The sequence below is a fragment of the Helianthus annuus genome, chromosome 10 (genome assembly GCF_002127325.2).
Source record: "Helianthus annuus cultivar XRQ/B chromosome 10, HanXRQr2.0-SUNRISE, whole genome shotgun sequence".
NCBI lineage: Eukaryota > Viridiplantae > Streptophyta > Magnoliopsida > Asterales > Asteraceae > Helianthus > Helianthus annuus.
This window is the reverse complement of record NC_035442.2, coordinates 168,561,650-168,574,107: the sequence shown is the minus strand read 5'-3', so window position 1 is coordinate 168,574,107 and position 12,458 is coordinate 168,561,650. Positions and strand designations below refer to the sequence as shown.

Genomic DNA, 12,458 nt, shown 5'->3' with positions numbered 1-12,458 from the left:
TTTTTGTAATTTTAAATTATATTTTTTCATTAACCATAGTCTAGCAACGATTTATTCTAATAGTTTTTGTGATATGGATTGTTAATTTATGTAGCTGATAAGAACATAAAATTATACAAAAACTAAAAGGGTAAAATATTATATTTCAAAATCTCAATGATAATTAAAAAAAAAAAAAACAAAGATATACCTGTTATCCACGGATATGTTCGATACCCAACAAGTAAGTGAGTAACTATACTTGATATATACCTAATGAGTATTAGACCGAGTATGAGATGCAGTTTTACAACTCAATATAAGGCTAGACGGTGTGGGCTTCGTCCCACCCCCGTCGTGGCTCGGCGCGGCTCCTCCCCCCATTTCTTCCCCCACCGGCGGCGTCCTCCCCGGCTTCTCCCGGACGTTCAAGCCGGTCCACTATAGGACAAAACCCCCTCACACACATATATACATACAACATATACATATATTTAGGCCCATCTAGAGGTGTACAAATCGGTTAATCGGTTATTAAAAAACCGGTTTAAAAAAAAAACCGGTTTTTTTTATAACCGGTTCCGGTTACTAACCGGTTTTTGAGGTCCAAAACAATAACCGGTATAACCGATTGGGACCGGTTTTTAACCGGTTTTTCCCAAAAAAACCGGTTTTTTAATAATCGGTTCGGTTAATAACCGGTTTTTGAAGTCAAGAATAGTAACTGGTATAAAAACCGGCGGTTAAAAAAACCGGTTAAAAAAAACGGTTATAAAAAAACTGGTTAAAAAAAAACCAGTTTCGGTTTTTTTTCCGGTTTCGGTTCTAAAACCAGTTTTTTTGTACACCTTTACCCATCCCCTATTTCCACACCTCCATCCCCTTTGCCTCATCCTCACACCCGATTTATATGGCGCTTACGTGACGGATCATCCTACAAGAATGGACCATCACCATACCGCATCCCCTAAAACTTAAGTTACCAATACCCATCCTAAACCCGTGTCAGTTCAAACTTGTGTGAACAACCGGGTCGGGTAAAAAACCCGTTTGGGTTGAATCAAAGTGTGGGTGGGGTATGGAGTCGGGTGATATCACGATGCATCTTCTTCTTCTCGCTTTCTCTCTCCCCCAAATCCCATTATTATTCCAACCTAAACCTCCATTGAAATAAATAATTTAATTTTGAAGAAACAAATTAACCTCTTACAGATTCATTACCATACAATCACAATCACCTCAATTCACCTGATCCGTCTCTTTCACCAATCCTTTCATTCTCCTTCACCGAATTTTGCACCAACCTCACTGTTCATGGCTGGCTGACGTCGACACCTTCTTCTTCTTCTCGATCGGCCGATCCGATTGTTAAAAAATGAGGCCATGACGGACCGGATTGCTCTTTTTTCATCTGTTTTGGTGAATTAGGGTTTTGATTTGTACAATTGGAGTTTTGAACGATGGAGCCTCGTGTGGGGAATAAGTTTCGGCTAGGGCGGAAGATCGGTAGCGGATCATTTGGAGAGATCTACTTAGGTTTGATTGATTGATTATTGATGTTGAATTGTTGATATGTTGAGGTTTAGTAGATTGTGTTGTTAATTGTTGTGAATTTGTTTGTTTTTTACAGGTACTAATATTCAGACGAATGAAGAAGTTGCTATCAAGCTGGTGAGTATTTGATTACTGTTAAGTTTCACATAGGATTTTCTCATTTAAGCTATACATTTAGGGTGTTTGGGTCTAAATGATCATACCTGATTTAGAAATTAATACTGTGAGATAAATATAAATTACATAATCATCTATAACTTAACCAGCTGAATAGGGAGGAAAACCTTATCTGGATGTGTGTATTCATCGTGAATTTGTGGTCTATAATCAAGCAGTCAAGCACAAATTATGGTAATCTCGATAATAGAATAGTGGTACAATGTATATGCATGGTTCAGTAATTTGCTGGCTGTGATATCGTCATACTTTGTGGAAAACGGGTTTCCTGATAACCGGATTTAGCGTTATTTGTAAGTTTCAGTTATTGAATCATGGGAGGTAAGAGGATATATGCATGGCCAAAGCCCAAATATTATAAAGCACGTATATGAACGTTGTTTGTTTGAAACATCTAGAGTAGGTGTAATCGTAATGTATCACGTAACATATAAAAAATAGTAGGTGCTGTAGTTGACCTCCTTTGTGTTCATGTTAGTGTTTGCCAGCTGTTTCGTCAATGTAGTAAGGTCAAAACTTTAACCGGATAGATGGTTAATTTATTGTCGGAAAATACAAGTTCAAAATTACACGGTTTACTATGATATGGAACTTTCGAAAGATTATGGCAAGTTTGAGTGAAGCGCTTTACAAGAAGATGACTTTTTTAAAGGTGAGTATGACTGTCAACCAACAAAACATGCTACACGCCTACATTGTCTCACTAAAGACCGTGATGTGGTAAAGTGTTATTTTATATGAGACCACAGAGATTGTTTTTGGTAAATGATATTTCCATTTTTAACTTTGTTTTCACGGCATTAGTAGTTTAGGGGAAATGAAAGATCTGGAAAGAAATGGAGAGAACCTATGCGTTCTAGAGTTATTTAACTTAGTTTTGTTCTATTTTTACAAAAGAAAAAAAAAAGGTTCTGGAGGGAAGGTTTGGTTGATTTTCTCTTCAAAACTTTTTTCTAAATATGTGTTAGGCTTAAAATGAAATTCAAACTCAGGAAACATGCGTACAAACCCACACGAACAATCGACTGCAGAAAACGATGAACGGACACAAGGGATTTAGATTTTGGCCAGTAGGTTCTTAGCCGCCACCCTTGTTCAAGTCACCGGCAGAAGAGGAATCCCGTCGGGGATTTACGTGTTCGTTTATTTTCTGCAGATCATCATTGATTGTGTGTTTGTTGCGCGTGCGCATACCTAACAATATGGAAAGATATAGAGAGAACGGAAAGTAGAAGGTTCTGTCCACTTTTATGATGACAAAAACACAAAACCACCCTTACTTTGACCATTGTTTTCTGAATGAAACATTTATTTATAATTTTATATTAAGATAATGTTAAATATATTATCTTGATGTGTATAGTGTCCATTTAAGCCGAGCTAAAATGCGTTAAAGATTGCAAAATACTTGATTGACCTAGATGCTAAGTGGTCTGGTATTAATATATAAATCTTTAATATTTGCAATAAAATTATTTGTATTTATGTGCTCATAAAAGAATCTACTAAATAGTAAATACATGTACATATTTGAGTTAAAATATACCAAAGTTGTGATTGTTTTGTCTTAATTTTATGTTTTTGGTTTGTTACCCTCGTGTGGTATTTGATTAATTTGCTGCAAATTTGAATAAAAACTATAACTTAATATCTACACCGTATTACACTATTATGTTTAGCTTAACTATTTTGTTTTGTTGTTTCCTTTTCAGGAAAATATCAAAACAAAACATCCACAATTGCTATATGAATCAAAGCTGTACAAGATACTACAAGGAGGAAGTAATTATCCCCTTTAAATTCTCTTTCGCTTTTTTATACTGCATATTTACCTTTTGTTCTTACTGCTCCGTGTGTTTGCCAATTTGCCAGCTGGAATCCCAAACGTGAGATGGTTTGGTGTTGAAGGAGACTACAATGTTCTTGTGTTGGATTTATTGGGACCCAGTCTCGAGGATTTGTTTAATTTCTGTAGCAGAAAGCTGTCGTTGAAAACCGTTCTTATGCTTGCTGATCAGATGGTATGCCTTTTTTAATTGTTATTATTATTTTGAAAAAAATCATGTTTTTAATTCTGTTTACTCATGAACTTGTTTGCTGCAGATCAATCGTGTTGAATTCATTCACTGTAAATCATTTCTGCATAGGGATATTAAACCCGACAACTTCCTTATGGGTTTAGGGAGGCGTGCTAACCAGGTTTCTGTTCATAATTTATTCTCTTTTCCCACCGCACGTTTCTGAATTTTATGAGTTGTTTTGTAAAATATATGTATGCCTGCAAATTATAGGTCTATGCTATTGACTTTGGTCTAGCAAAGAAATATAGGGACTCTTCTACTCATCAGCATATTCCTTACAGGTACGTAGCTTTTATAATCTTTATAATAGTACATTAGTTTGTTATAAAAGAATTTGAAAAGTGATAAAAGGTGTTGACTGGTCAACCTAACTTGATTTATACTACATGTTACCAACCCGCCCTTTTTGCTATCTATAAAGATGAGATGTGCTCATTCAAGTGAGGTGCATAAATAAAGTAATAAACTTGTAAATATGATTGTATTGATAATTGTTGTGTAATTAGGGTTACAACGATGTGTGCTTATATAAAGCACAGTATTACATAACTTACCCTATATTATCACTAAATAAAATATTATTTGGTCTAATATGCATGAATTACAATTGTCCGTTTCTTGAAATAACACATGAATACATAAATGCACGTCCACAAGTGACGTTTTAATAGAAAGGAACAAAAATAAAAGATAATAATGTCATACGTTTTTTGTTCTGTTATGTCATAAAAATGCAGAGAGAACAAGAATTTGACAGGGACAGCTAGGTATGCCAGCATGAATACTCACCTTGGGATTGGTAAGCATATGGTGGTCAAGCTCATTCAAACGTATAAGACAACATGACATCATTCTTATATATTTTATACGTATCTATTTCTTAGAACAAAGCAGAAGAGATGATTTGGAATCACTTGGATATGTTCTTATGTACTTCTTAAGAGGAAGGTAGATATACTATACACCTCACATATATATCGTCTTTCTTTCCTTTTGGTGTATAAATATAATATTATTGGTTTTGAATACGTATTTTGTACATTGTAGTCTCCCCTGGCAGGGACTAAAAGCTGGGAACAAGAAACAGAAGTACGAAAAAATTAGTGAAAAAAAGGTTTCCACCTCTATCGAGGTATATAGCTATTATAATATTCCGAGATGTTTTTAACTGTCATTTGTGTTATTTCAATATATTATTATTGATTATTATAATTTTTGCAGTCTTTATGCCGGGGCTACCCTACAGAGTTTGCATCTTACTTCCATTATTGCCGTTCGTTAAGATTCGATGATAAGCCGGATTATGCTTACTTGAAGAGAATCTTCCGTGATCTTTTTATTCGTGAAGGTAAGTTCTTGGGGATAATCTTGTTTTACTTTGTTTTTTATCGTGTTTCATATGAATGGGTTTCAATATCTTGTTTTACTTTGTTAATTATTAATGCCATTAATCTGTTTGGTTCAGGCTTTCAGTTCGATTACATCTTTGATTGGACTATTTTGAAATATCAGCAATCACAGCTTGCCAATCCTCCATCGCGTGCTATCGTAAGTTGTTTACCTTTTTTATATATATTTTTCTACGTGGGAGTTATATAGGTATCATTGAATTACATAATGCTTTTATTTTGACAGGGTACTGGTGCTGGAACAAGTTCTGGTGTACCTCCTGTGGCTGCCAACCTTAGTAGGCTATCAGGTGAGTTTTCGTATCTTAAGCTGTTCATATATAATATTTTTATAACGATCTGATCGGGAGATATATCTGTTCTTATTCATCTACTCTTTAGAGTGAAATTTTTGTTTACGTTTCAAATATCTGGAATATTGATAGACGATAAATAGATCCATATATTTATACATATCTTAAAATCAATGGTTGGTGGGGTTTTCCACCGATAAACTGACCCCCCAATTTTTACAATTAGCAACTTTAGCCCCTAGACTACTAATTCATTTTAAAAGTTTTGGTTTTTTGACTTCACACCTACCCTCAAACTTTTGACATGAAACACTATTAATCCTCGTCTTTAAGTAAGTTACACGTTCGCTTCTAACTTTTGGTAATTTACAACTTTGACCCGCCAGCCTTTTTTTACTTAATAACTTGACAACTCATTTTATTTAATTTATTTTTACGACTTTACACTGTAACGTGCGATACATTATTATACTTTTTTTCTATCTATGCCTAACCACGTTTATGTCTAGATTACTTTTACGCTTGTACACCACTGTCTAAATTACTTTTACGACTTTACACTAACTTTACGCCGTGACGTCTAAGACGTTATACTGTTTTTTTATCTATGTTTAATGACGTTAATGTAAAAAATGCGTAACGCCATGTGCGGCCACTGCACGTTGATGTCATCATCCTTACATGTATAACGAAGTCACAAACGCGATGTTGCCGCCGCAATGCGCGGCACGGGTCAAAATTCTAGTTAGCCTAAAAGGAAATTGGTCGAATTTTAAAAGCTGTTCGAAATATAAGTGTTTACAATCTTCCATATTGCTTCATCAAAGATTGGATCATTAGTTTGGTATATAATAGTAAATCTGTAATCATAGTTGGTATATTGAATTAATATTACTTATAAAAGGAAAAATAAAAATGTTAGCAGGTGGTGAAGAAGGTAGACCTTCTGGTTGGTCCTCTGCAAATCCCTCCAGAACCAGAAATACCGGGATGCCCTTCAATTCCGGGACCCTTTCTCGACAGAAAAATCCCGCTTCCAGTGATCCATCCATGAGCAGAGAGGTATTTTTTGAATAATTATAAAATAATTTTAATTTTTTTCTTTTAATAAAAAGAGTATTTACACTAACAAAAGGGTTGAAATTTATATGACCTGTGACAAGTTTCTTTTTGGGCTACGCAGTTATCGAGTAATATTGTATTGCAATCAAGTGGATCTTCAAGGCGACCTGGTGTCTCTAGCAGTCGTGACCCAGGTGGTGAGCCCGAGTCGTCATACGGGCGGACCACAAATGCAAGCCCTGGTGCTCTCCATAGGGTCACAAGCACCGGTCAAAGGAGCTCACCAGTTGTATCCTCGGACCAGAAACGGTCAACTAACATAAAGAACTTTGAGTCAACTCTGAAAGGTATTGAGGGTCTGCATCTCTAAACAAAGTGAAAAAAGAGTGTGCTTCATTTACTCATGTACCATATAAATTTGTTTTTTTTCGAAAGTAAAGCTCTCGGCTCATGCAATAACAAAGAATTCTTGAAAACACACATGTTTTTCGGTTGTTTTGTGGAAACTGAGATGATATGATTTGATGTGGATATCAACTTTGTAATATGGTTCATCAACGGTTGTATGTTTTTTAATCTATTGATTCATCATGAGACCTTTATTTTCTTGTGTTGATTTGCTGCAAATTGAACTCAGGTATTCATGATTCATAAATGAAAGTTTAGCAAAATATTCTCAAATTAGTATGTATGTAAGATCTTTACGATTATTGGTAGAGGATCCTGTACATTAATCCAGAAGTGTGAGAACTGTATTATAACACTATATATAATACTATATAACGTCATATAACACTATGTAACACCATATAACATTATATAACACTATGTAACACTATATAACAAATAAAACACTATACATCTATCATAGACATGTTATCAGACAAAATATAGTGTTATATAGTGTTATATAGTATTACATAGTGTTATATGATGTTACATAGTGTTATACGGTGTTTATATGGTGTTATATAGTGTTATATATAGTGTTATAATACACTTCTCATACTTCTGGATTAATGTACACTATCCCTACCCTTATTAATATTATAATAATATTTTTAAGATGCATATTCCTCAAATATGTACCAGTAATCCAGTTTCAATATTCTTCTGCTGTGTGAAAAGAGCGGCGGCTATTTACCTTTTTAGATGATTTAGGCTCTTTGTGTCTCGGTTCTGAGTGACGCACGCATCTTCTGAAACTTTTCATGTTCTTTGAGTTTTGAAGATAACTTAGTAAGCTCGAGGTCAAATGAGATATATATAAGAATGTTTTGGTTAACACAAACTACTATTAAAACAATTTTTTTAGTCAAATTGGGTGGATAAGACTGTTTTGGTCAACACAAACTATTATTAAACCAATTTTTTTTAGTCAAATTGGGGGGATATAATGTATTTTGATAAGGCTAAACGGTATGGAACCGTCGCCAGGTTCGTCCTCCAACTTCGCCGCCACATCACCACCGTCGTCCCACGCCGCCGCCCCTCCGTCCCCCTCCGTCCCGTCCTCCCCGTCGGAGTTAAGCCGTTTGCGACGGACCAAAGCATGTGGGCCCCCCTTGGTGACGCCCGTCCTCCCACGCCGCCCCCCTCGGTCTTGCTCCGGCGACGTCCTCTTCTCCGGCACCATACCGTGTAGCCTAATGGTATTCGTCATATGGCTCTTTTGGAATTCAAAAGGCCATTGATGAGGTGGTGGTTGCACTTAAAAGACAGCACATGCTAAATTTGGCTGAATGAATGGTAGCTTTAGTTATTTTTCACTTAGGGTAAAATCATAGAAAAAAAAAAGGTCACGCTTTTAAACAGTCTGTGTTGGTATAGATTTTAATGTCAAAAGATAAAAATGGCCCCATCTACTTCCGTCAGTGGGGGACTAACATGTGGCCTTTATTTGTGAATTGTGTACCTTCGAAATTGACTCATTTTTGTGGATATACGAAAAGTGGCCCTAAAGTGGAAAAAAACAAAAACAAAACTAAGAAAAGTGTCGACCAAACTCAATATTAGCACCATTCATATAAATGATAATAGTCACCAAGTAAAAATGCATTTATTTATTTTTTTTTTAAATTATACACACATCCGTCTTTAATTATACACCATTATCCTTCTGTCTTTAATAACTACAATATTCTATTCAATATATGCTTTGATATTTTTAGTTAATTATCCGGTGTTAAAACCTCCTAACAAAATGAGACTGTGTTAATATGTTATGGTGAGTTAAAAGGTGGAAAAAGTGTTTTCACGTTACCGTCACGTAGGCAAAAGTGGTTTCACAATTTTTTAAGGTGTGTTATGAAAGTTGAATCAGTTTTTATTGGTGAAGCGGATCTAAATGAGTGGATCATATAATAGCTAATAGTAAAAAAATTGAAACATCAAGCTTCAATGCTATGATATCCACTGCAAAATCAAGCTACGCGCCCCTTCACCTTTCCACAACACATTCTTTATAATACAATAAACATAAACCAAAGTTAAAATTAATTATTAACTTACATACATTTATCAAATTTTGTTAATAGTGATTTACAATTTTACGAGCACACGGTACAACTTTGTTTTTTTTTCTTAGGAGATGAGAGTAGTAATGAATTTGTCTTTCACTTCATAATTTCATTTACACTCCCTTGATTTTGATAAACTTATTACACGACCCTTCAATTTTAATAAAAATATATTTTCGTTTTTTTAACAAATCTACACTAAAGCCCCTAAACTTTAATAAAGTTATCGCCACCATCTGCACTTTAAGCTACAAAGGTTATCAACAACGACGTCTAGGTTTCATTGTTCTTATACAAGGTTACGTATGTTGCACTATCTCTTTTTATTGCTATACCGAGTACCGATACTGTATTTATACTGTAATAAAACGAACCAATACAACTAAATTATCGCCGCAACGTGCGAGGTTAGTTACTAGTTACTTACTTACTATATACTAATTACTAGTGTTTTAAAAATAAGATCAGACCGGTCGGTTCATCTAGTTAAACTAACAACTATTAGTTTTATTGGTTTGGTTACAAGCCAATAAAGGGAGAACAACTAAACCAACATAGTGATGTGCTTTTTTTTTATCTACTTTTCAGCATACACCTTTGACAATTGTTATAAGTTAAAAAATGGACCCACAATTAAATAGGTAGCTTGAGCCTTGAGGGTTTATTGATTCAACTAATAGATCTGGTCTAAAAGAAATGAGTACAAACATCAACAGTTTTCTATCAGTTTTCACATTATCTGGTTCGTCAATATATTTGGGATGATTTTTTTTTTCTAAGTAACTACTAGAATAAATGTTATAATCCCTATGAAATAATAACTTTGTATTGCCTCTCCTTAAATAATAAACACTTGGTTTTCTTTTTCAAATAATTTCCAAGTGGGTGTTTGGGATTCCTTTTCAAAAGTCCTTTTAGCCCCAAAAGTCCTTTGGAGGAGGAGAAGGAATCCTAAACATGCACTGATAAGTCCTTTTGAAGAGAAAAGGAATCCCAAACACCATGAAATAAGTTCTTCTAGCTCCAATTATGCCTTCAATAAGTCAAAATGGAGAAGTAAGAATTTCTTACTTATTGTTTTGAAAAGGACTTTTGAAGAAGGAGAAGTGGAAAAGAAATCCCAAACACGCCCCAAATAATACAACCTAATAACCTATCATGATACATTTATATAATAAGAAATAAACTCTTCATTATAGTGATGGTTCAACTCTTATTCCCCTTCACTAGTAGGGCTGTTCACGAGCCGAGCCGAACCGAGCGGACCTTTGCTCGTGCTTGGCTCGTTTACAAACCGAACCGAGCGGAGCGGCTCATTTAAAACCGAGCCTCAAATCAATCGAGCATTTTTCGAGCAATAAAAATTTCGAGCGAGCGCCGAGCGAAATTCGAGCAATTTGGACAACCGTGTTGCCCGATTTAAATTTGCTGAGAAAGAAATTGACAATGTTGGGTCTCAAGTTTTTATGTCTTTAAAAATACGCACATTTAATAGCACACTATTTTTCTTATTAATAACAATGTTGAGGCCGACGAGGCGATGATCATATTGCACAAACAATTACGTTGAGAGCAGGAAATGATCGACTTAGGGTAACGACATGAAACATTGAGGCGATGAACAAACTATCTTTTATCGGTTTAGGGTTTAACTTTTAGTTCTAATATTAATTTTTTTATTAGCGTGGTTGGGCTAGTACGTATAGATATAGTTGTAAATTTGTATATCGTTTACCAAAATCTAATAGAGTGGTACATATAAAACTATCAATTTAATTCCTGTTTAAGTATATATGTATGTCTAAGTGTGTATACATATATAGGTGTGTATGTATTATGTATAATTTATACTTGTGTATATATATATATATGTGTGTGTATATACATGTTTATATATGTATGTGTATAGGTATATGTATATGTATACTAATTAAAATAATAATTCGAGCCGAACCGAGCCGAGCGGACCTTTGCTCATGCTTGGCTCGTTTACAAACCGAACCGAGCAGAGCGACTCGTTTGCAACCGAGCGACAAATCGAACGAGCATTTTCCGAGCAGTTTTCGAACGAGCGTCGAGCGAGCGACGAGCGGCGAGCGATTTGAACGGCCCTATTCACTAGTAATATTGTTTATGTCTTTATCACTTGGCATATTAAATAGTTGATCATTTGCTAAATAATATTTTAATTATATCTGTATAATTTATAATAGATTTGTGATGGGTAATATTGTAATTTCGGTGCATAAATTAAGGTCATGTTTGGATGAGCTTATTTTACCTTCTTATAACTTATTGACTTCATGGAAAATGAGTTTTTGTTAAATGGTGTTTGGGTAATAAGGTGAAAAGGAGTTAAGGAGGTTAAAAAGTCAATAAGGACAAATGGAAAAGTTCATCCAAACATGCCCTAAGACATCTGATATGTATCAGGATTAAGACGCCTGATTGTTTTCAGACGCCAGAATTAGGGTTTTAAGACGGCGGAGCACACCAACAACCATGATTTCAATCGACGCCTAAATCTAATCGGTTGAAGCACACCAAAAGCCCACCAATTTCAATCCCATAAATCCTATCAGTTTCCACCTCAATTATGAAGTAGCAACCAAAACAGATAATAGTTGATCATTTGCTAAATAATATTTTAATCATATTTCTAATGAAATAGATTTCTTTCCAACAAACTAAGTGTTTATTACGACAACTCTAAGGTAGCGTTCGTTTCATGGAATGGAATGGAATGGAATTAAGAAGTTTTTCTTTGTAAAATTGATCTTGGTTGGGGGAGGGAGGAATTTGAAATCCCATGAATTTCTTTAATCAATGAAATTTGTGACTATTTCAACATTCTTTATAAATCCTTCACTCTAATGAAGGAATGGAATGAAATGTTGAAATAGTCACAAATTTCATTGATTAAAGAAATTCATGGGATTTCAAATTCCTCCCTCCCCCAACCAAGATCAATTTTACAAAGAAAAACTTCCTAATTCCATTCCATTCCATGACATGAAACGAACGCTACCTTACCACTATGCTTGGGATTTGCTCAATTTATTTTTGCTTTATATAACTCAGTAAGAAAATATACAAAGTTCTTGATTTTATGCTATAATTTTATTTGAAAAAAAAAAAAACACAATCAAGTATATGAAAGTCCTATAAATACAAAATGTGCTGGAACTAAGTTTAAAAGGAAGAAGAAAGTGACTGGGATTTTCTCTTTTATCCTCCCTTCATTTAGTTACGGACATGGGTGAAGCTTTATTGGTCGGCCTTACTAATTTTTTTCACTTATAATGTTAATTTTACTCAAAATATTTGAATTTTTTGTAATGTAAAATATTGGAATTTAGAGTCCGGCCAACAAGAACTTTGGCT

The 12,458-nt window shown here is 34.6% G+C and overlaps 1 protein-coding gene across 2 annotated transcripts; it reads left to right on the top strand.

The window, feature by feature from the left end:
* Window positions 1–1,069: 1,069 nt before the first annotated feature.
* LOC110886469 (casein kinase 1-like protein 2) lies at window positions 1,070–7,161 on the top strand. 2 transcript variants are annotated; one of them, XM_022134279.2, is made up of 14 exons: window positions 1,070–1,515; window positions 1,610–1,650; window positions 3,423–3,492; window positions 3,583–3,731; window positions 3,814–3,909; window positions 4,002–4,072; window positions 4,529–4,590; window positions 4,676–4,739; window positions 4,839–4,923; window positions 5,013–5,139; window positions 5,257–5,339; window positions 5,427–5,490; window positions 6,419–6,555; window positions 6,677–7,161. In XM_022134279.2, exons 1-14 carry the CDS (start codon window positions 1,440–1,442, stop codon window positions 6,923–6,925), a joined length of 1,374 nt encoding a protein of 457 aa, XP_021989971.1. In that variant the 5' UTR covers window positions 1,070–1,439; the 3' UTR covers window positions 6,926–7,161. The 2 variants fall into 2 exon arrangements, with proteins under 2 accessions (XP_021989971.1, XP_021989970.1); XM_022134278.2 differs by having other exon boundaries at window positions 6,416–6,555.
* The last annotated feature ends 5,297 nt before the right edge of the window (window positions 7,162–12,458 follow it).